Source organism: Acipenser ruthenus, chromosome 13 (assembly GCF_902713425.1).
Source record: "Acipenser ruthenus chromosome 13, fAciRut3.2 maternal haplotype, whole genome shotgun sequence".
NCBI lineage: Eukaryota > Metazoa > Chordata > Actinopteri > Acipenseriformes > Acipenseridae > Acipenser > Acipenser ruthenus.
The window spans coordinates 39,244,160-39,265,225 of NC_081201.1; the positions used below are offsets into that span (position 1 = coordinate 39,244,160).

Below are 21,066 nucleotides of genomic sequence, written 5' to 3' on the forward strand. Positions count from 1 at the left end.
CGCATGCTCGGCTCTTTGTGCGGTTCCTAATCCAAAAGCAGCAGGATACTGCTGGAGCGTGGGGGAGCAGGGGATAAGGATCATGGAATTATTGCACTTTTCAGCATGGATTAAACCAAAATTCCAGAATAAAATACAAATACTGTAATGTCCGCTAAGATAAATAAAAAATAAATAGACTGAGCTTCATTACAGATGTGTAGCGAGATACCAGCAAACCGAGCAGTGATTCCTGCGTGTAGGTCGCTACATCCTTACGAAGAATCCTTGTTATTGACTGCCGCAGCCTTCATGGGATTTCGAGCTGAATTTGGGGAAAATCTAACCTTTTGTTTGTTTATATTTTGGTAAGGCGAGGGGCTGTGATCTACAATGGACAGGGTTAGAAAAGAGACTCATATATACACGATTTATTGTTAAATAATTGATTTAATATAATTTGCGCTTTAAAAATGGCTGCTGGACAGAGTTTAAAGAGAGTTGTTAGATAAATTACGTTAAAATCCAATACTTTATTTTTTTCTTTTCACCCTGAATGATAAAGCGTTGCAAAGGTTAGACGTTGAATTTCTTGCCTTACTTACTGACTAGCGCTTGCTTGTTTACTGTAGAACTATGTGTTTTCATAAACAGAAACATCAGACTAATCGTGGGAGAATTAGTGAAGTATAAAATAGCTTTTCGTTTCTAATTCGTTTTCTCTGATCCCAGGAATAAAATAAAAGCCGTCAAAAGGCTTTCACCCTTGTCTAGCGGTGTCTTTTTTTTAAAAAACCAGGCCTCCTACTTTATGAAACTCAAATCGTATTTGTATTGCTTGGAAATGAAGACTTGGAATGACCTCATCAAGTACGATTTGCAAAATAGCATTAGGGACTTGTAGACAAGTAGTTTTTCATGCCAGAAAAAAAGTCGAACTTGTTGTTTTTTAAGGAAATTCTGGAATCTTGAAAAAAGAAAGTCGACAGTGCTGTATTTTAACAAAAAAATAAATATATAAATATATAAAGCATGGATGCTGGGAATATGCTCCGAAGGGGACTACTGCTTTTCAAAAGGCACGCATACCCACATTCTGGATGGGTCGATGTCAACAGATATTTATTGCTTTGTGTTTTGTTTCATCTGGTGCTTCATGCCGAAGCATCCCTCGCAAGGTCCTGCGATAAGAGTTGCCATTCGGGAAGATGTTTCAACGGGACGTGCATCTGTGACCAGGGATGGGTTGGAGAGCAGTGCCATCATTGCCAGGGCAGGTTTAAGTAAGTACATCTGAAAGTGTTTCTTTATAGCTGAACGTTCAAGTGGGAAGGGGGTCATTGTGGATCCGATAAGGGTACAGTATTCTGAAGATCCCATTCAGATGCGGGGGTTCATTGTGGATCCGATAAGGGTACAGTATTCTGTAGATCCCATTCAGATGCGGGGGGTCATTGTGGATCCGATAAGGGTACAGTATTCTGAAGATCCCATTCAGATGCGGGGGGTCATTGTGGATCCGATAAGGGTACAGTATTCTGAAGATCCCATTCAGATGCGGGGGGTCATTGTGGATCCGATAAGGGTACAGTATTCTGAAGATCTCATTCAATTGAAATCATCACAAGCTAAATATATTGTTAAGCAGAATTCCCAGTTTCTGCAGCTGTGTTATGGACGGGTTTCTAATTGTTTTGTTCCGCGGACCACCGTGGAATTAGGCAAAATAGCCTTTGCAAAACAGAGAACCCTTTTGTGTAGAAACGAACACACACCATCTTTAAATTATGCCCCAATTCTCATAAAAAAATAATTTAATGAGACAATTTAGTCATACCGACAAATGCTACAAGTTCCCAAAGGAGCGCGTTTGTGTGTGTGTTTAGATTGTGTTGTGGTATTGGTAGACTATAATGTAAATTCCGTATTAAAAGGGCGTGAAGGTGTTCATTATGTGTCTGAAATGAACAAGTGGCTACTGTGTATTTTGTTGTCATCTTGAGTCCTGATTAATGCTCAGCGATGAGTAATGTACCTCTCCGGGATGTGGTGGTCCACAAGTTTAGACTGGGGAAGATCAAAAGCACGTATCCCTCGCAGTAAACATTATTGTATTGTAGCAAGCTATGCTGTACAGTGTAGCTACAATGTACATACCCCCTTAAAAACGGCATATTGTTGTAACATTTCTTTCCATGCATGTTTCTTATATACCCGTGGCAGCTAGCTCTAGTAGACATAAAAGTAAGCGTTTTTAAATCAAAGGCCGTCGTGTTATTGTTATGCAGGTCATGTTTCCTTAGAGTCTAGTGCAATGGGACAACATAAATTGGTATTCATTTTGTGTGGAGCAACCAAATATAACGTACTAGTACCCGGCGTTGCCCGGTGAAATTCAATATTTCAGTATTTCATGCATGACAAATTGGGTGAACGGTAGCCTTATGGTTTCCTATCGGTTACCTGTCTTGGGTGTCGCACAATGCGCTCGGACCCCTTTACCTTTTTTTTTTTTTTTTTTTTTTTACGGTATTTTATTATTATTATTATTATTATTATTATTATTATTATTATTATTTTGGTGTTGTGGGTTTCTTTAACTTGAGATACACGGCTACTGTAATTATCCAGCAATGGGGTTACTAAATAAAGTACCCCGCGGGTCATAGCCCTCGACCTTCCCCTGGGTGAAAGAGGAGGCCGTGCAAAGTTTGGTTGCACTGGCTTCTTCGGGGTCCGTATGCATAAAGGAAGACAGACGCACTTTCTTCTTTATATATTAAGATACGTGGCCTGCGCTCAAACCTTGTCTCATATTTGATGTGTGCTACACAGAATGCACAGCACAGTGTCTACCTTTCTGCATGAAGCGACAGCATCTCATGCTTTCTTAGTAGCACTAGCATGCCATTCCGCAAGTGAACATTTAGCATTACAAATCATATCGGTTCAACAGAGAGCATTAAAACATCTGGAATAAAGGTCAACATGATGAACATAAAGAATTCTGGTCGCATTGATAAGACGGGTGTCGTTGTTTTGTTGTTGAAGTAAGAAATACACGCATTTTGTATCGGGGTTATTGATTTGTATACTGTAGGCTAACCGGCCTCAATGAGCCGCATGTCACGTGATCTGTAATCTCCGTGGAAATGTGTGACGTGTTTTAAGAGGTTGTTTTTGTGTATTGAGGAAGTCATCTGCTTCAGTGTCGGTGCTGAAAGTGGTGATTGGAATATCTGCTGTAAAAGGACAATGCTGGGAGGAAATACTGTGGTGGATCTAGCAGTTCAATTCATATTTAACATACGTTAATGAAAGTCTCTAAATCCTATACAGTACCACTAGACCTGTACAGTGTGCATACTACTTTTCCAGTGTTAAGTTTTAATTTTAGTTGCAGTATTAACTGATACCATTGGTTATAAAAGTTAGGTACACTTTTAAGTCCTGCTGAATTGTTTGCTACCAGTTTAATTTCAATGTGATTTATTTGATTTATGCAGCTCCTTTCATAACACAGTATCTCAAAGCACTTTGCATGCCTGTTAAAACAAGACTGCTGTATCAAGAATTAACAATTACAAAATAACAATACATTAACAAAATACATAAATAAAACAACTGAAGAACACAGCACACCAATAAGCAGCATGAAACACATGGTCACCAAATAAGCAAAGAAAACAGATACAAACCATTAAATGTGCGAGGCAAGTTATAAAGGCTGCAATATTCATTTACTAGGCATCGTTTTCTTGAACAATCCCAGTTTTATTGTTGCAGTAAGGACTAGAAGACTGTACAAAACATAATCTACTGAGAGTGACACAAAAATGTTATGATTTTGTTACACCCTTGTGAAAAGTAATAAAAAAAATAATGATGACAAAATAATATATTGGTACCAAGCTGCTATGGAGGTGAGAATGATATTAAACACAGCACCCTTCACTGTGTGTAGAATTACAGCACTACTGAGCTACCATTGCATCGCTACACTATTCTAACTGTGGGTCCAGCTGGGTCATGCCTTCACTATTGTGCTAAAGAATCTGCACTCTTGTAAAGGTACACACCTTCAGCCTTTTTTAGGACTCTTTTAGTTGGGAGAGAGATTTCTTTGTTTTTTGGGTGAGCTTTTGCTTTAGTAATGAGCTGGAAGCAGAGGGACGATCAATAAAAAAGAAATTCAAAGACATCAAGCTAAGCAGAAAGATTGACTTGAAGAAACGCTTCATTACTGCATACTGCTGTTCATGATGAATAATTTCTATAGTAAACAACATGTCCTTCATTTGGTAACATATCCAATTTAATACAAACAATCTGGGAAAGATTGTGGCTAAAACATTGAATGTTTTTACTAACGAGATGCTGTGCAGTGCTGTGACAATGCCTGTCGTGTTCCATTACACCACAAGCCAACTGGAATTCATCTGGCTGACCAATGCAGATCTTATCTTACTCCAATAGGCATTCTAATATATCAGCGAATTCAGATTGTTCCTTTCAATCCCTTTCACTTGTTAGAAATTGCACACATTGTAAAAAGAATGGTTTGAAACAGTTGATACCTGGACAGTTCATTCTGAATCATATATTTCTTACTAGATGGAGGGGGAGGGAGGAGGGGGTGTTGCAATGTACATATTGATGACACATTTTTAATAATACAGCTTAGTATGTTGTGCTAAAAGTGGTTCCAGCAAATACAGTGATTTGTAGACAGGAAAACAGTCTCCAGTGGCAGGTGGTGTTCTCAGGCAGATGTTTTTGTCACTTTAATTAATAGGGTATAAAATAGACTACAGAATTGCTTAAAGAGGAGCTTGGTTACAGTGGTGTGGAGCAAAATCATTTAGGAAATGTTAAGCCAATATTAATTCATATCCAATCCTGTGTTTTATCAGCTAAGGAACAAAAAAAATAAAAGCTGTAACATAACAATTTCATAGGGCACACCTCCTGAATATGCTCTGTCTGTATCCCTCAGCGTAGTGCTACTTACAGGGGTTTTGCAGATACCTTGCAAAAACAGAAATACAATACTACAGGCATGATAGGAATAGATATGGCATGATATATACATATGCATCTTAGAATAATTCCATTGTGCCTGGATCCCAGCTTGACATGCAGAACTTTGATTAAAATGAACCTCTGTACAATCCAGAGGGTCTTTGCTGCAGAGATGTTTCTAGGAAGTGTTTATTGTTGGGACTCAATTGCTGGTCTGTATTTGCTTTGCTGTTTTCAGTCTGCCTGATGTGTCGTGCATACAAAGCTTGACAGTAAGCCATGTGATCATACGTAGAGTATAGACTGCGCTGCTTTGTTTCTGTATTTGGGACTGACTTCTGTTCCTTTAAAAACATGTACACAATTATATTCTGAGATGTGTATATTGTAAATCCTAACTCCTTCTAAAGACATTTCTTTTCAAGACTGGTGTCAGGTGATGGTAACAGGGATGGCAATAAGACTCCCATTGCATAGCAGTTTGATCCATTCCTGGTTTTACTGTGAGTTTTTAATAATAAGACACACCTGAACTTGTTACCTGTAGACACATTGTGGCTAATTAGGCTCATCATAAAAGCTGGAATGGGTGAAACTGCTATGCCTGTGGCAATACACAATATCTGAAATTTGTTATTTGCAGAGAGGATTCTATATACAACATGCTTAATCTACACTAGGCTTTAAAACAGTAATTGCATCTTTGTGACCCCCCTCCATATACCCCCAGATGGAATGTTTACAGCATTCTAGCACACAATCTGCCATCTAATATTCTATACAGCAGGGCTTCAGTGTGCTGTGTAGGAACCCTTCCCTAGTTCACTGTTACTGGCTGCAGTATGAACTCATGAATGTGTCGGCCCAAGTATTACGATTACACAAATCAGTAAGCCATATAAATGAAATGAAAGAAGAGTAAAGGCTGTCTCTTTAAATGTGAGTCAGTCTTGCTGCTATGTACACAGGCATGTCCGATTCAATGGCTGATAGGGTCCTGATCAAAGCCCAAGCTAGCTGTGTGTTACACAATACTGCAGTACACAGCAGTACAGCACATGCATATCAGAAGAAGAAATGCCCACAGAGGAAAGACCATGTCACAACTTTTTTTTTGTTAAAAGAAAACTGCTTTCAAAGGAGGAAATAAGCTCAATATTGTCTGACCTGATCATCTGTTTTGTTGTTCTTTTATGCCCCAGTAATTGTGACTAAGATAAACTTCAAAACTCAATGGCAAACATTTATCTCAGCGTATACCACCATTGTCTTTTTTTAATGGATGATTTGCTACAGTAATCACTGTGAGTTCTCTGTAAATGTTCAGAGAAATCATTAATTGACAGGCATTGACTGAATATGGTACAGTATTGCCATGTTGGCAGAGGTTTGTACCCCGTTCTCCCTCTCTTATATCAAAGCAGCTGTATCTTTCTGATGTATCTTCTTCCAGGGAGTATATCTGTGTCCTCTCTGGATCTTCAAAAGCAATATGTCTGTTTGTCAATACTCATTATTGACCACAGATCTCAAAATTGGCTGAGAGAGGAAAAGATGTTAGTTGTTGAATGGATCCATAGAAAGTAAACCTCTACTAATCTGTGGACCCATATTTACTGATCACCTATGTGTGTCTGTCTGCCATGTATTACACTGACAATAACTGCATTGAATTTCCACTGTCAGTGTTGGTACTTCTCTTCTGTAATACACACAACTGTAAGTCTCACTTTCTCCAGAGTAGTTATTGATCTCATCTAATGCCTCTCTCTTTTCAGTGCGCGTGCTCCAGAAGAATGGGTTTTAGTGTTCTCTGGAAATGGCAACACATGACCTCTTTAAAGGACTTGGGAGGCAGATAGTTGAGACACTTCAAAACATTTTTTTAAAATATATTTTAAAAATACATTTTAGGCATGCACTGAACTTCAAGTAGGGGGTGTGTGATCCACACTGATGTGAAATGAATTCCGTGGTGCATGCTAGCCTGGGGTGATCCACGCTGATGTGAAATGAATTCCATGGTGCATGCTAGCCTGGGGTGATCCACGCTGATGTGAAATGAATTCCGTGGTGCATGCTAGCCTGGGGTGATCCACGCTGATGTGAAATGAATTCCATGGTGCATGCTAGCCTGGGGTGATCCATGCTGATGTGAAATGAATTCCGTGGTGCATGCTAGCCTGGGGTGATCCATGCTGATGTGAAATGAATTCCGTGGTGCATGCTAGCCTGGGGTGATCCATGCTGATGTGAAATGAATTCTGTGGTGCATGCTGACACCATTCAGCTACTGTCCAATATTGCAGGGTTATGCATGCATGCATGTACTGTACTGGTTGGTGTTTGTGTAGGGTGAAGCCAGCCGTCTCAGTATTGTGTTAAAATGTCAATTTAAAATACTTTCCCGCTGGAGCTTGTTGGGTTTGAAAATGTGAGCCTTTCAAGGGAATTGGATCATAGTGTAACAGGAAGTATCCCACGGTGAAGTGGTGAAACGCTGAAGTACGGGCATTTATTTTTTCCTGCTTTCCACAATGTTAAGAGGGTTATTACACGATCAATAATTCAGCTAATCCTAAACTAGAATGCCATAGCAGTATGCACTGAGGAAACAGTGCAGTGTCCCAGGGGACAGTTCTGCAGCGTATGTAGTAGAGGAGGAGTAGTTTTGAAATGTGAAAAATGCTTTATTCTAACATTGGAAATACCTCAAAACGGGCCCTTTGTTGGGTTTCCATAGTATCAAGAATACATACCATAATGTAGCTATACTATAATTCCTCTTGCACATCGCTGAGCATTATGCTTTAGTGATCTTTTTTAGTTTAACTTATTTTTTATATTTGGATAAACTATATCGTATCAGGCTGAAGTTTGTTTAGTGCTAATATGAGTGCTTTGGACACAAACCGGGTCGTGTGATTTCTAGAAGCTGTTTTTTGTGTCTCTTGCAGTAGCTCAGGACATTCACTGCTCCTCTTTCCCATACCACCCGTAAGAAATTACATTGTAACTGGACACAGAAGTGCTGCTTAACCCTGACAAGACATGAAGCTTCAAATCTGCAATAGCTTCTGACAAAACCAGTCCCATGCACAGTAACACTTTGTAATGAATTGCACTGGCAGTTAGACAGGTCGCAAACTCTGTTCCTGGATTCAAATTTAGCATTTTAAAACATTCCACTTCAAATGGGCACACCTGGTGCTTTTATATAGACACAATATGGGAGAATAAGCTTAAATAAAAGCTGGAATGGATCAAACTACCATGCAGTAGCACCATGAAAATGATACAGTGTGTTACTATTTTTGACCTGCGTGTGTGACTGAACAGCAGAGTGGGCGTGTCTCCTCTTCTTGGGTTCCACCACTCCACACATGTGGCAGATCCCTTTTCCTGGCCTGAGGGCATAACATCCCTCATTCATAAACTGTAAGCTGATATCGGAGGCGGTTCAAGTGAGTTAATTGAAAACGGTTCATAATGTTTTCAAAGGCTGTCTCTTCCATTCCATTATTTATTTCTTAGCAGACGCCCTTATCCAGGGCAACTTACAGTTGTTACAAGATATCACATTATTTTTACATGCAATTACCCATTTATACAGTTGGGTTTTTACTGGAGCAATCTAGGTAAAGTACCTTGCTCAAGCACTAACTCCGTATATTCCTCTTCGTTCTTTTGAGATCTGAAAATGCAGAACTCTTAATTTTTTTGGAACAACTGATCTTAAATCAACTGGAACCAGAGCGATTTGCTGTTGTGCTCCTCATTTGTGGAATTCTATTCCAGTTGACATTAGGCAGGTCGAAACATTGGATTATTTTAAGTCTAAATTGAAAACCATTTTTTTTAATGTGCTTTTATGTAATTGGTTGTAGCTGCAATGTGCATATGAGCGGTCTTGTTTTGTTTGTACAACGCTCTGGGTTGATCCTCAGGAAAGATATTATAGAATGATATGTCTGATTTTTCTGCAGCTGTCTTTTTGCAGCAAAGAGATACAGAAAAGATATCTAGATACAGTATGTAGTGTTGCAGAAGATGGTAGGTCTGCAGCTCACTCCACTGTGCTTTCATATGACAAAGGCTTTGGAAATGTGTTCCTAAATGAACAGGTTATTTCCAGTCCTCTGTACTGTACTGCAGGTTGTGCTGTGCCTTGATCTACTGAACTAGGATTCTGCTTTTTCATGTGAAAGCGTGTGTCCATCTCTCAATGTGCTTGGGAATGCAAGCTGTGTATTCAAAGGCTGTTGCTGGTGAGCAAGTTATTGTTACTATAATATATTAATGGGTTTCAATTTAAACAAACAAGAAAAAAAAGTGGCTTATTAAACTGTGCCGTACTGGTAGTGACTGGGAATCGGCAAACCCTGACTGATATCATATGTGATCTATTTCAAAACACTTACAGTAATAACTTTGCTTACAAACTGTGTGTTTTATAGTTTGCGTTTGAAAGATACCGCATGGTGGGAAAAACAATCCCACTAGAATGGTTTTGTGTTCTGCACAGAAAGCCGTAGATCGCCATGAGGATGATTATTATCTTTGTTATAATATGAAGCGGATTAAATGCAAATAAATAATCTATAATATTCTGTGGATATGATGGATATTTTCCTGTTGGATGAGATATTTTCATGACATGTGCTTTACAGTAAATCCTGCTTGGTGATGGCACACGGTGCAGCATGAAATTGAGCCCAGTGAGGTCTGGTCCATTAATCAAAATAAACACCCAAGATTCGTTTTTAGTTTCTGCTGTGGTCTGGCTGACAAATGAATACTACCTGAGAAGATTAAGGATTACTTTTCATATTTTCATGTGTTTGATATATTTCCAGATCTTTCCCCAGATTAAATCTAATAGTCAGGTTTCTGAATAGTAATCCACAGTGTGTGTGTGTGTGTGTGTGTGTGTGTGTGTGTGTGTGTGTGTGTGTGTGTGTGTTATGGCTGTGCACTCAAATCTTTCCTGTTCTGAATTACATTTTGGCAAGTTCCTGTATACTACGCTATGTGTGGCCTTGTTTTAAATATTTACATCTCAGCGTTCTGCTCGTGACATTCAGTATTTATCCACTCAATTGTCTCAAACCACGGTTTGCAACATGACAACTCCAATAGTTATTTTGTTTTGGGATCAGAAAACTGATCGACGGTCGGGATTGACAAAAGACCCAACTGTCAAATTCAAGGTGTGCTGTTTTGAATATTTCTTTCCAAAAGCAGTGTAGTGGGCAGAGAGCGTGACTCTAATGTGTGTGTGTGTGTACTGTGCATTGCAATGTAGTGGGCAGAGAGCGGGACTCTAATGTGTGTGTATACTGTGCATTGCAGTGTAGTGGGCAGAGAGCAGGATTCTAATGTGTATGTATACTGTGCATTGCAGTGTAGTGGGCAGAGAGCGGGACTCTAATGTGTGTGTGTGTGTACTGTGCATTGCAATGTAGTGGGCAGAGAGCAGGATTCTAATGTGTGTGTATACTGTGCATTGCAGTGTAGTGGGCAGAGAGCAGGATTCTAATGTGTATGTATACTGTGCATTGCAGAGAGCGGGACTCTAGTGTGTGTGTATACTGTGCATTGCAAGATAGCAGAAGAGTAAGAGGAAGGATGCGGTAGGCAAAAGGGTTTAGTATGACATGCGGGATGTATGAACAGAGAGGCACCACTGTGCCGTATATCCCCAGAATCGATAAATGATTGAACTCCCTGAATAGAGCTGCACGATGTATTAAAAATGTACAAGAAGGGGGCATTTCATGTGTCTTGTTGTTTTTTACATTTACTTATGTTTTTATTGTGTTTTGATAATTCACCGATTACTGAAAATAGAATGTATTTAAACTGTGGACAAAAACAAAATACTGTACAACTTTACTGTTTTTCAGGTAAGCATTTAAATATATAGGAACATTTGATGTAAAATGTTTTTGTTTAATCGTGAAATATCTTTCAATACTTATTTTTAGGCCGTGAAAAAAATGCAGCCCTAATCAAAAACACTTAACTGTGCAATGTTGCGCACATCAAAAATGAAATTGACTTCTACTGTTGCCCGCACAACGAAGCCAGTCATGTGTCTGAATTTAGGGAAAATCGCTTCCAGAGGCAATTGAAAACTCAAGTTGTAAACGTATAATTGTGTGCATATGATTTCTTGTTGAGCTGAAAGGACATGGCTAGCTTGAGGACACATGAATATATTCATAAAACAGAAGGTTCTTTCATTGTGTCCTGCTGACGTGGGTGGCATGCTGGTGACATTCACATGGAAATGCTTTCCTCCTGAGTCTGCTTTTTATCACACCGCAAAAATATTGTTGTTTTGACTGGGTTACTGCTTTAGAGTTACCCTTTAGCATCTGTGAAGCAGGAGACTGTGTCGGTTTAGGGTTTGGAGAAAGTGGTGAAATCTCTAGATACTGTAAACTGCAAAAAACAAGCAGGTCTTAATATCCCCTGTGAAACTAAAGGGATGCAATGGCTAATTGTTCAAGTCTGTACATAACTCGTACGCTATATAAATGTTCTACACACGCAAATGAACATTCAGGTGTTTGCCAGTTAAATGACTTTATAAATACACCTTGATCAATGGAGAATTACAGCATCTGCAACAGAATAAAAAGGGGACAAGTGATTTTCTTAAAAACAAAAAAAATCTCACTAAAAAAACAAACAACAAAAAAAAAACCTGGAACTGATCAAGCTCCCAATCCAGCGCAGGTCTTATTTCCATCCCTGCTAGAGAGGAATCACGTGACCTGTGAAGCCCTGTTGCCACACGAACAATCATGACTGCCTGAAGATCAAAATAAACATGACTGAATGTACCCCAGGAGGAGCGCCTCACCAGTGGTAGTGTCCAAGCTATCTGCAAATCTGTATGGCACATTTTAGGGTAGTTCTGGTATTGATTACTGCCACACCTCAATTTCAAGTCATTTTGTCAATTCAACCCAGAGATCCCACAATGAATAACACACTTGCTAGCCTTCTGTTGTTATTATAGGAAGGATAGCAATTTGGACTGTGTTTGTATTTGTGTTTTGTTATTTGGACATGAGAACAGTTTGTTCTCCCCTGTGTTACTTGTATCTGGCAGATTGACCTTGTGAACATTCTGTCCAGGTGGGCTGGCCAAGTTTTGTTTTAGCCTCTTCGTCCTCCTGTCTGTTGGTGAAATAATAAAAACAAATAAAAGAATAGTTGTACCTCTGCTGATTTATTCCCCCACATCTGGAGTATTTACTGCCATCTTCTTTCTATTCAAATGCAAATGTCTGCCCCACTGTGAAAAATAGCAAGTTGGAAGTCAACATTGTTTCCTCACAACAGCAAAGAATTTCAAGCAAATAAAGAATTTAACAATTCTCAGCCCCCCCAGAAGGTGTATTCCCATAGGTGGATATGTTTTACTGTGTGCATGCATGGATATTCCAGTACCGGTCCTATTTGGAATGGTTGCGTGGGATACTGATATCCTGGAATGTAGCCTCTGCATGACGTTTCCTGATGGTTGCATGGGATACCCATCTCCTGGAATGTAGCCTCTTCATGACGTTTCCTTGCTGCGTTTCACACAGCAGCAGGTATTAGCCTCTGCAGTGATCTGTTTCCAGCAGTTTGAAAGAGAGAGGGGTATAAAGAGCTACTGCATTTACCTTTAAATATTTATGAGTTTTTAGGAGAATAAGTGATTGTGTTTCAGAATGACAAAGTGGAAGGAAATGGCTTACCAGTACAGTAACAGAGTTTTGATTTATGTTGGATACAAAACTGACCTTTTTACACTAATAGTTTGGCCTTACTAATTGAGAGTGGGTGTGTCTGCTCCCCTTTGAGAAGTTAAAGTCAACTGCAGTGTACAGTACAGGACACTAATCGATACATAAAAGAACATTCATTGCTTCCTTTTCTACTATAGGTAGGTGATAACCTATTACAGTATCTCTGTGGCATCCGATCACAAGCTTTTAAATGACATGTCGGAATAAGCGGTCACACTTTACATTGCGAGTCTTGAATGACTGTGTATTTACATGGCAGTTGCACAGCAAACACATGTGTACGTACACATAGTTACAATGTATTTAAGCTATTTGCATTGACACTGGCAGTACCACACAAGGTAACTGTGTACTGTATCTAAGATGTGCAGCGGAAGTGTCTAAATGTATGGTCATCACACCACAACTTGAAGCTGCTTTCACCAACAAAATGCCATCAGGATTGAGCCATTGTTTTGTATGACCTGTCCTGTGTGAGGTTTTAAAGTCCCATGATGCTTCTGTGACGGGTGAAAAAGTAAGTGCTTTTGATTGGCATACACCAGTAACTGTTTTAGAGTTTGTCTCTCTGCATTATCCATGTCTTGGTGAGATTTCTATCCATTTTATACTTGCCTGGCAGTACAGCTTGGTGTGTGGTGTGTGTGTGTTTATTTATGTACAGTATTTATTAATGAATATTTATTTGCTGTCTAAAATGTGGCATGTGATCTTTAAGCTCATGGACAGAACATAAAGATCAACGGCTAACCCCCTGTTGTGTTTGACAGGTCTTCTGCATACACTTTGTTATAGAATGCATAGTTAGCTGGCTGTGTGACCGCAACTGTCTGGATTAGTGAGTTGCGTGGTGCCAGTCTCACTACAGAGACAGTATTCCCTTGTCAACAAGTCTGAATCGTTACTGAAGCAGGTTCCTCCAAAATATGAAATAGTGTTTTAAATATAGGGTTCATTCTGCTTCCCCCCGACCCCATCCTACAGCAAACAGCATGAAGTCAGTTGCATGTGGTAGGGTTGTAAATATAGATGTGTTGTAAACCCAGTGATTAGTTGACCACAAATCGGTCAACTCCCAGTTTTAACCCTTCCAAGTTTAACTGGACAACGTGTGCAAGTCTGCTGGAAGGACTTGACTGTGTGACCTCAGTAAACAGAACCGTATTGCTGGAGCAGCACCAGTGCCAAAATGTGTCCTTAATAATAATAATAATAATAATAATAATAATAATAATAATAATAATAATAATAAAAAACACAAGGAGTTTGATTTGATGACCCCACCGTAAGCTTAATAACCATTCTTTGTTTTTGTAACATCAAACTTTATTCTTTTGTTTTGTCAACAAACAACGGGGCGCTCCCTGGTGTGAGATCACAATGTCTGCAGTCTATAATCCCTGTCCAGGACAGCTTGTATGGTGCGTAATGTTTTCTGTTTAGAGCACCGCACTGTGGCAGCCTGGCTCTGATCTCTTTGCAGCTGTGTGCACAGGTCACCATGTACTATTCCAATCTCTCTCCTCCCATGTGGCATTAAGGTACGCCTCCCATATGCCTTTATGATGGGATTTTGTAATTTTGTTTAAAAGTAATTACAGGCTGAATCAGGGCCTTGTTTAACTGGAGCAAGTGCAGTATCTTCCTCTTCCCTTAGGTCCAGTAGCTTGAATATGATGAGCCTTTATTGGGCAGATCCTGTCTCCGTTCTGGTTCTTTAGAGGAGGTTCTGGTCATTGTTCTATAGTTAAACAGTGTGTGTGTGTGTGTGTGTGTGTGTGTGTGCGCGCAGGATGTACTGTATTTTTTTCCAGCCAAGAGCCTTCTGTTACCAAGCATGTTTTAAAACTAAAAACGAACAACATTGTCATACAGTATGTGATCTTTTGAAGGTATGTTTTGCTGTATTTTTAAATTTTTTTTGGCAGTGTGTTTTGCCACAAACCACAGAAAATGTGTAAAGATCTAAAGACGTCTTTCATAATTCCTCGGAGACGAGGAGATTACTAATTCTCTAAACAAAGTCATATGTTTTCAAGTTGAATGTTATATTTCCCATGCACAATCCCACAATGCAGAGTTATTTGTCTGAAATGTCATAAACAGTATTTAGTGGTTCAATTGTATTGAGTTAAGAATCTGGTAAAAGTAGAGCACATGTAGTACTTCATACACCCACTAGAGGCAGAGTGTTGCACTCGGGTGTTCCTGATGTAATTGAGAATCCTCTAAGGGGAGCTTGTATGAGTTTGTCAGTCCCCTGCACCCTTGCTTACTGTTCTGCTGCTAACCCATAACCCATACATGCTGGCAACTTCATATTTGCAGTGCTGTGGAACCTCTGCTGACACAATCTACAGCACCCTTCACTTCGACCTGTCGCCTGCGTATATTGGGATCGTGCGAGTTTTCGGTTACTTTGCGCTCCGAGATTTTGCCCTCATACTCTGTACACAGGTTCTGTGATTCTCTAGGTCACGTTTGATTGTCGGTGGCGTGTAAGATAAATGAACACTCAAGCTGTGGCGTTTGCAAAGTTGCTAATGCCACAGTGTGAAAGCCTCTCAGAAACCATGTTGGGTATATCTTCAGATTTGCAGGGTTGTATACAGTAAACCCTTCATGCTAAATGTGTTGCTGACATTGACCTGTGATCTAATGGCTGCCGTATTGCGGTCCTGGTACCTTTTTTGAAGTCACGGCTGCATAGAGACAGTACACTTTGAGTTGTTGTCGTAATGTTTGTTACACAGCTGTATTTGATTTTGATTGGCTTTGCTAACTTAAGTTCCATTACCAGCCCAATAAAAATGCTGGTGCTGTCCAAAGTGTCCAGTAAAAACTGCTGCTTTGCTTTAGACTCTGGCCACATCAGATACAGTACAGCACATGGCTCGACATAGGGCTGTTCTAGCTGGTACACAGCTGTATTTTATGATTCTCTCAACACATTTCCATTCCAGGTGGTGTCCACTGAACATTATCTGTTCCACATTGATTTTCACTTCGATCAGGGGGTGTGAAATCAGGGACCTGATTTAACAGGTGAAAATATATAGTTAACTACCTCAGGGTCTGGGTGGATGGTTTAAATGGTTCTAGTAAACCATTTAGAACAGGGTTGGAACAAAGACCAGGACTGGAAGCCAACTTTGGTCACTCTGGACTTAGATTATGCTCCCGGGAATGCTTTGTTTTTGTTCACAAAACGGTCGAGTTGAGTGGTGATTCAGAGATCTCTATTGAATTCCCTGGGACACTTCTGATTTTTAAGAAATCAGTAGAATGTAAAGACTACAACAGAGAGTGATACCAGGTGAATCTAAACCAGTAGACGAGGAAAACAAGAGTTAAACATAAGAATACATGTGAACTGTGAGATTTCAACCCTTACCAAGCTGCTTTTAAGAGAAGTTGTTTATGGATTGCATAAAGCTGTACTGTACTGTATGTGTGCTCCATTTAAAGTGATAGAGATTCCCCTCCCCCCACACATGTTTTCCATAATTTTCTATTTCTAGGGATAGTCAATGGAACATTATTACCACATGATATATGACGACCATGTGATAGAAAGTTTTGAAATCCAGAAGTTTGACATTTACTGGGTGTAACCATACAGACATCTGTTGATGGTAACTGTGAGACATACAGTATCATAGGCCCTTCAGACTAATCGCTTAGAAAAGGAAACTTCTGAATTCTATCCAATAAACTGTGCAAACCTCTTCTGCAGTGACATTGCATTCCTGTCCATCTGACTGCACTTCAGATCTCAGACTGCTTGGGGCCTCAGTATTCTTTAACTCGACACTATTAATGACAACATATTTTCTTAAAACTGAACCAGAACAAATGTGCTGGCTCTGCACCTCGCCACAACCAAGCCACCAATCATGTAACCAGACGATGCAAAACCACTGTGCTCATGTGGCAATGCACTGTTCTGTAGTCCTCCCTACAAAATTACAAGCAATCCACGTACTTACTAATATCAAGTTGCAAAAGAAAATTAAACAATGAAGAATTATTTAGTCAAGTATTACAATACATGATCTGGGGGGCTTGACTTCACAAACAATGTGATCGTCGGTCAGTCTTGGATCTTGATGGTGATAATTGGTGATGGGGGGTTGGAATTGCAGTTTCCTCTGTGCTGATGTCAGTGTTCAGTGCTCTTCAGGGAAAGGTATTTATTGTCAATCCTCGTACCAAATCGATTCAGGAAGGTGGAATCTGTTTTAAGCTTCCCCGGGGGTTATGGATAAATGAAGGCCTGGGACAATCCATGACGGGTATTTCGTGGCCTAGAAACATCAATCTGAAGTGTCCCTATCCCCATCATTTTATTTAATGGATATTTTTCTTCTTTCTTTCTTTTTAATAAATGATGTTTAGTCGGTGACAGTTCAAGGTTATCTGAGGGCTATTCATTTTATTTTCGACTGTATATTTTCAGTCCATTGGTTCTGTTTCTAATAGCATCATTCAGTCTTCACCAGCATGCTGTAATGTAGGTGGCAACCTGTAGTAATGTTGTAGCAGTACTACTCTTGTATGCCATAGATATGTAGGCTAGGGCAAGTAGTACAGGCTAGCCGAAGTGTAAAACAATGAGCCAGCACCATCTAATAATCTGCCACTGTCAGTGGAATTACACTGCAGTGCACTATGGGTGACCTACTGTAGTCTGCATTGTACATATATCTATGGCAGGCAACTGGAACTGAAGAGCAGCTCCTGAACTAGACAAATCAACTGGAACTGAAGAGCAGCTACTGAACTCCTCGTCAAATCAACTGGAACTGAAGAGCAGCTCCTGAACTCCTCGTCAAATCAACTGGAACTGAAGAGCAGCTCCTGAACTCTTCGTCAAATCAACTGGAACTGAAGAGCAGCTCCTGAACTCCTCGTCAAATCAACTGGAACTGAAGAGCAGCTCCTGAACTCCTCGTCAAATCAACTGGAACTGAAGAGCAGCTCCTGAACTCTTCGTCAGATCAACTGGAACTGAAGAGCAGCTCCTGAACTCCTCGTCAAATCAACTGGAACTGAAGAGCAGCTCCTGAACTCCTCGTCAAATCAACTGGAACTGAAGAGCAGCTCCTGAACTAGACAAATCAACTGGAACTGAAGAGCAGCTACTGAACTCCTCGTCAAATCAACTGGAACTGAAGAGCAGCTCCTGAACTCCTCGTCAAATCAACTGGAACTGAAGAGCAGCTCCTGAACTAGACAAATCAACTGGAACTGAAGAGCAGCTCCTGAACTCCTCGTCAAATCAACTGGAACTGAAGAGCAGCTCCTGAACTAGACAAATCAACTGGAACTGAAGAGCAGCTCCTGAACTAGTCAAATCAACTGGAACTGAAGAGCAGCTCCTGAACTCCTCGTCAAATCAACTGGAACTGAAGAGGTGCTCCTGAACTAGACAAATCAACTGGAACTGAAGAGCAGCTCCTGAACTAGACAAATCAACTGGAACTGAAGAGCAGCTCCTGAACTCCTCGTCAAATCAACTGGAACTGAAGAGCAGCTCCTGAACTAGACAAATCAACTGGAACTGAAGAGCAGCTCCTGAACTCCTCGTCAAATCAACTTGAACTGAAGAGCAGCTCCTGAACTAGACAAATCAACTGGAACTGAAGAGCAGCTCCTGAACTCCTCGTCAAATCAACTGGAACTGAAGAGCAGCTCCTGAACTCCTCGTCAAATCAACTGGAACTGAAGAGCAGCTCCTGAACTAGTCAAATCAACTGGAACTGAAGAGCAGCTCCTGAACTAGACAAATCAACTGGAACTGAAGAGCAGCTCCTGAACTAGGCAAATCAACTGGAACTGAAGAGCAGCTCCTGAACTCCTCGGCAAATCAACTGGAACTGAAGAGCAGCTCCTGAACTCCTCGTCAAATCAACTGGAACTGATGAGCAGCTCCTGAACTCCTCGTCAAATCAACTGGAACTGAAGAGCAGCTCCTGAACTAGACAAATCAACTGGAACTGAAGAGCAGCTCCTGAACTCCTCGACAAATCAACTGGAACTGAAGAGCAGCTCCTGAACTCCTCGTCAAATCAACTGGAACTTAAGAGCAGCTCCTGAACTCCTCGTCAAATCAACTGGAACTGAAGAGCAGCTCCTGAACTCCTCGTCAAATCAACTGGAACTGAAGAGCAGCTCCTGAACTCCTCGACAAATCAACTGGAACTGAAGAGCAGCTCCTGAACTCCTCGTCAAATCAACTGGAACTGAAGAGCAGCTCCTGAACTAGACAAATCAACTGGAACTGAAGAGCAGCTCCTGAACTCCTCGTCAAATCAACTGGAACTGAAGAGCAGCTCCTGAACTCCTCGTCAAATCAACTAAACACATTGTGTTAATACAATAATATCTTAGTGACTCCAATGAGAACCACACAGAATGGTAGCAAGCATCATACAAATATAAGGAGTAAACAACCAACAACCCCCTCCAAAAAAAAAACAAACAACAACCCTAAAGAGAATGCAATTTGAAGCTACAGCACTTAACTCTTTGAACATTTAGGAAAAATACTTGAACAATGTTTACACCTTAATTTAAAACTGTTAACATCCATGAATGAAATAATAGTGTACATTTTCATTTTGCTATAATAATTAGTATGCTGTACTTGTTTTTAAGCATTCCCTTGGGCATCATTTCGGGAGTTCATCTTCAGCATTTGTCCCATTGCACGTTCCGTGTGTTACAGCAACATTAAGGACTCTGGAAACGACCCCCTTCTGAGTTTTTAAAAATGAATCAAGAAAATGTTCCTTTAGGAATCTGTTGGCTATATAATTTAAAAAAAGGGTGGAAGGGGCCATTCGGCATCCTGTACAGTAAAGCTGCCTGGGCAGTCATGGTCCCGTAGTGGCATGTCAGCAGCATTCGACATGGTTATGGGTCTCCAATGCATTTTGTCAGCCTGCCCATCATCTCTGCATGCATTCATTCCGTACAGTGTGACATGAAGGAAGCAAGGTATACAGGAAACTACTTCAAAGAATCAAGTCATTCAGATGGCAAAAACAAACAAACAGTATAGTCTATCAACCCTGATATAGAATAAGGAGAATACAGCGTTGACACTTGGTCAATGGTTGTAGCCGTGCTTCTAGACAGAAATCTGCATTGTGCATTATTATAAGGGCGTCTGCTAAGAAATTAATAATAATAATAATAATAATAATAATAATAATAATAATAATAATAATAATAATAATAATAATAATATTATGTACCGGAATGCTTTTAAGTCCCTGTTAAACAAATAATATACCTTCTCTTAAAATCCTGTTATGTTGATAAACAAAAGGAAATGTTTGCTGGTTAATCCAGAGATTTCAAATGAACAGCCATTGTCTGTATGGTCAGAAGTTGAAACAGGGGGTGTCCGCGTCACAAACTGAGGCTTGAATTTGCAAACAGACTTGGCATGATTGCAGGCTGGGGGGAGGAATGGAAGGCACTGACCCTGGAGTTACAGTGAGCAGGCCACTACAGGAAGCCAAACATGTTCTCTTAAATAAACTAAGACCGATGATGAAGGTCTGCAGCAGATAAACATTGGCAAAATGTTCTGAACGCTTGCGCTTGCATACAGTACAGTAGAAAGAGATGCTGTCTTTCTCATTGTTATCAGTGGACTTGAGAATTGAAAAATAGAGTCATTAAATCCAAGTGGGAATCCTAAAATCTTGCAGACAACCCCAATATGCCTTGCAGATACCTTCATACTCTTCAGTTAATAGTCTGTCTTGCGACTCCTGCTGAGAGAGGCAGACGCCCTGCCACTGAGACACGTCAAGGACTGGCGACGGCAGAGTGAATTACTGTACCACCCTGGAGAATACAATAACACTCCTTTCTATTTGCACAGTGACCTTTCACCCTGTCTCTGGTTCCAAACTGGGTGACATTATCAGACCGGATTGCTATGTACATGATTGGACTGGGTACCTGGTCGCTATAGCTCTGCCATTTGAGGATAGAGATTACTATTATAATTCTGTGTGTAGTCTGTTTGAGCTCCCAAGGCACAAAGGTGGCCTTCACCTGTATTGCAGGCAACATTGCTGTTTTGCAGGCAAAGCTGCCGGGGCAGTCCTGTCCCTGAGAGTTGTGTCAGCAGTCCTATAGAGAAGAGAACTGACTGTTCAGTGTGGTTCCTTACAGTCCCTGGCAATGCCTTTGATAAGATATTTAAAATAAAACAAACCTGCTGACCTCCTGTACT

At 40.3% G+C, this 21,066-nt stretch overlaps 1 protein-coding gene across 7 annotated transcripts in view; it reads left to right on the forward strand.

The window, feature by feature from the left end:
• LOC117418260 (attractin-like protein 1) overlaps nt 1–21,066 on the forward strand; it is a 172,842-nt gene continuing 151,776 nt past the window's right edge. For 5 of the 7 annotated variants that reach the window (XM_058985394.1, XM_058985392.1, XM_058985391.1 and 2 more), the window contains exon 1: nt 1–1,262. In XM_058985394.1, coding sequence (XP_058841377.1) covers nt 1,012–1,262 — 251 coding nt within the window. In that variant the 5' untranslated portion in view covers nt 1–1,011. The remainder of the gene's footprint in view (nt 1,263–21,066) is intronic. The other 2 variants (XM_058985390.1, XM_058985393.1) reach the window with 1 other exon arrangement.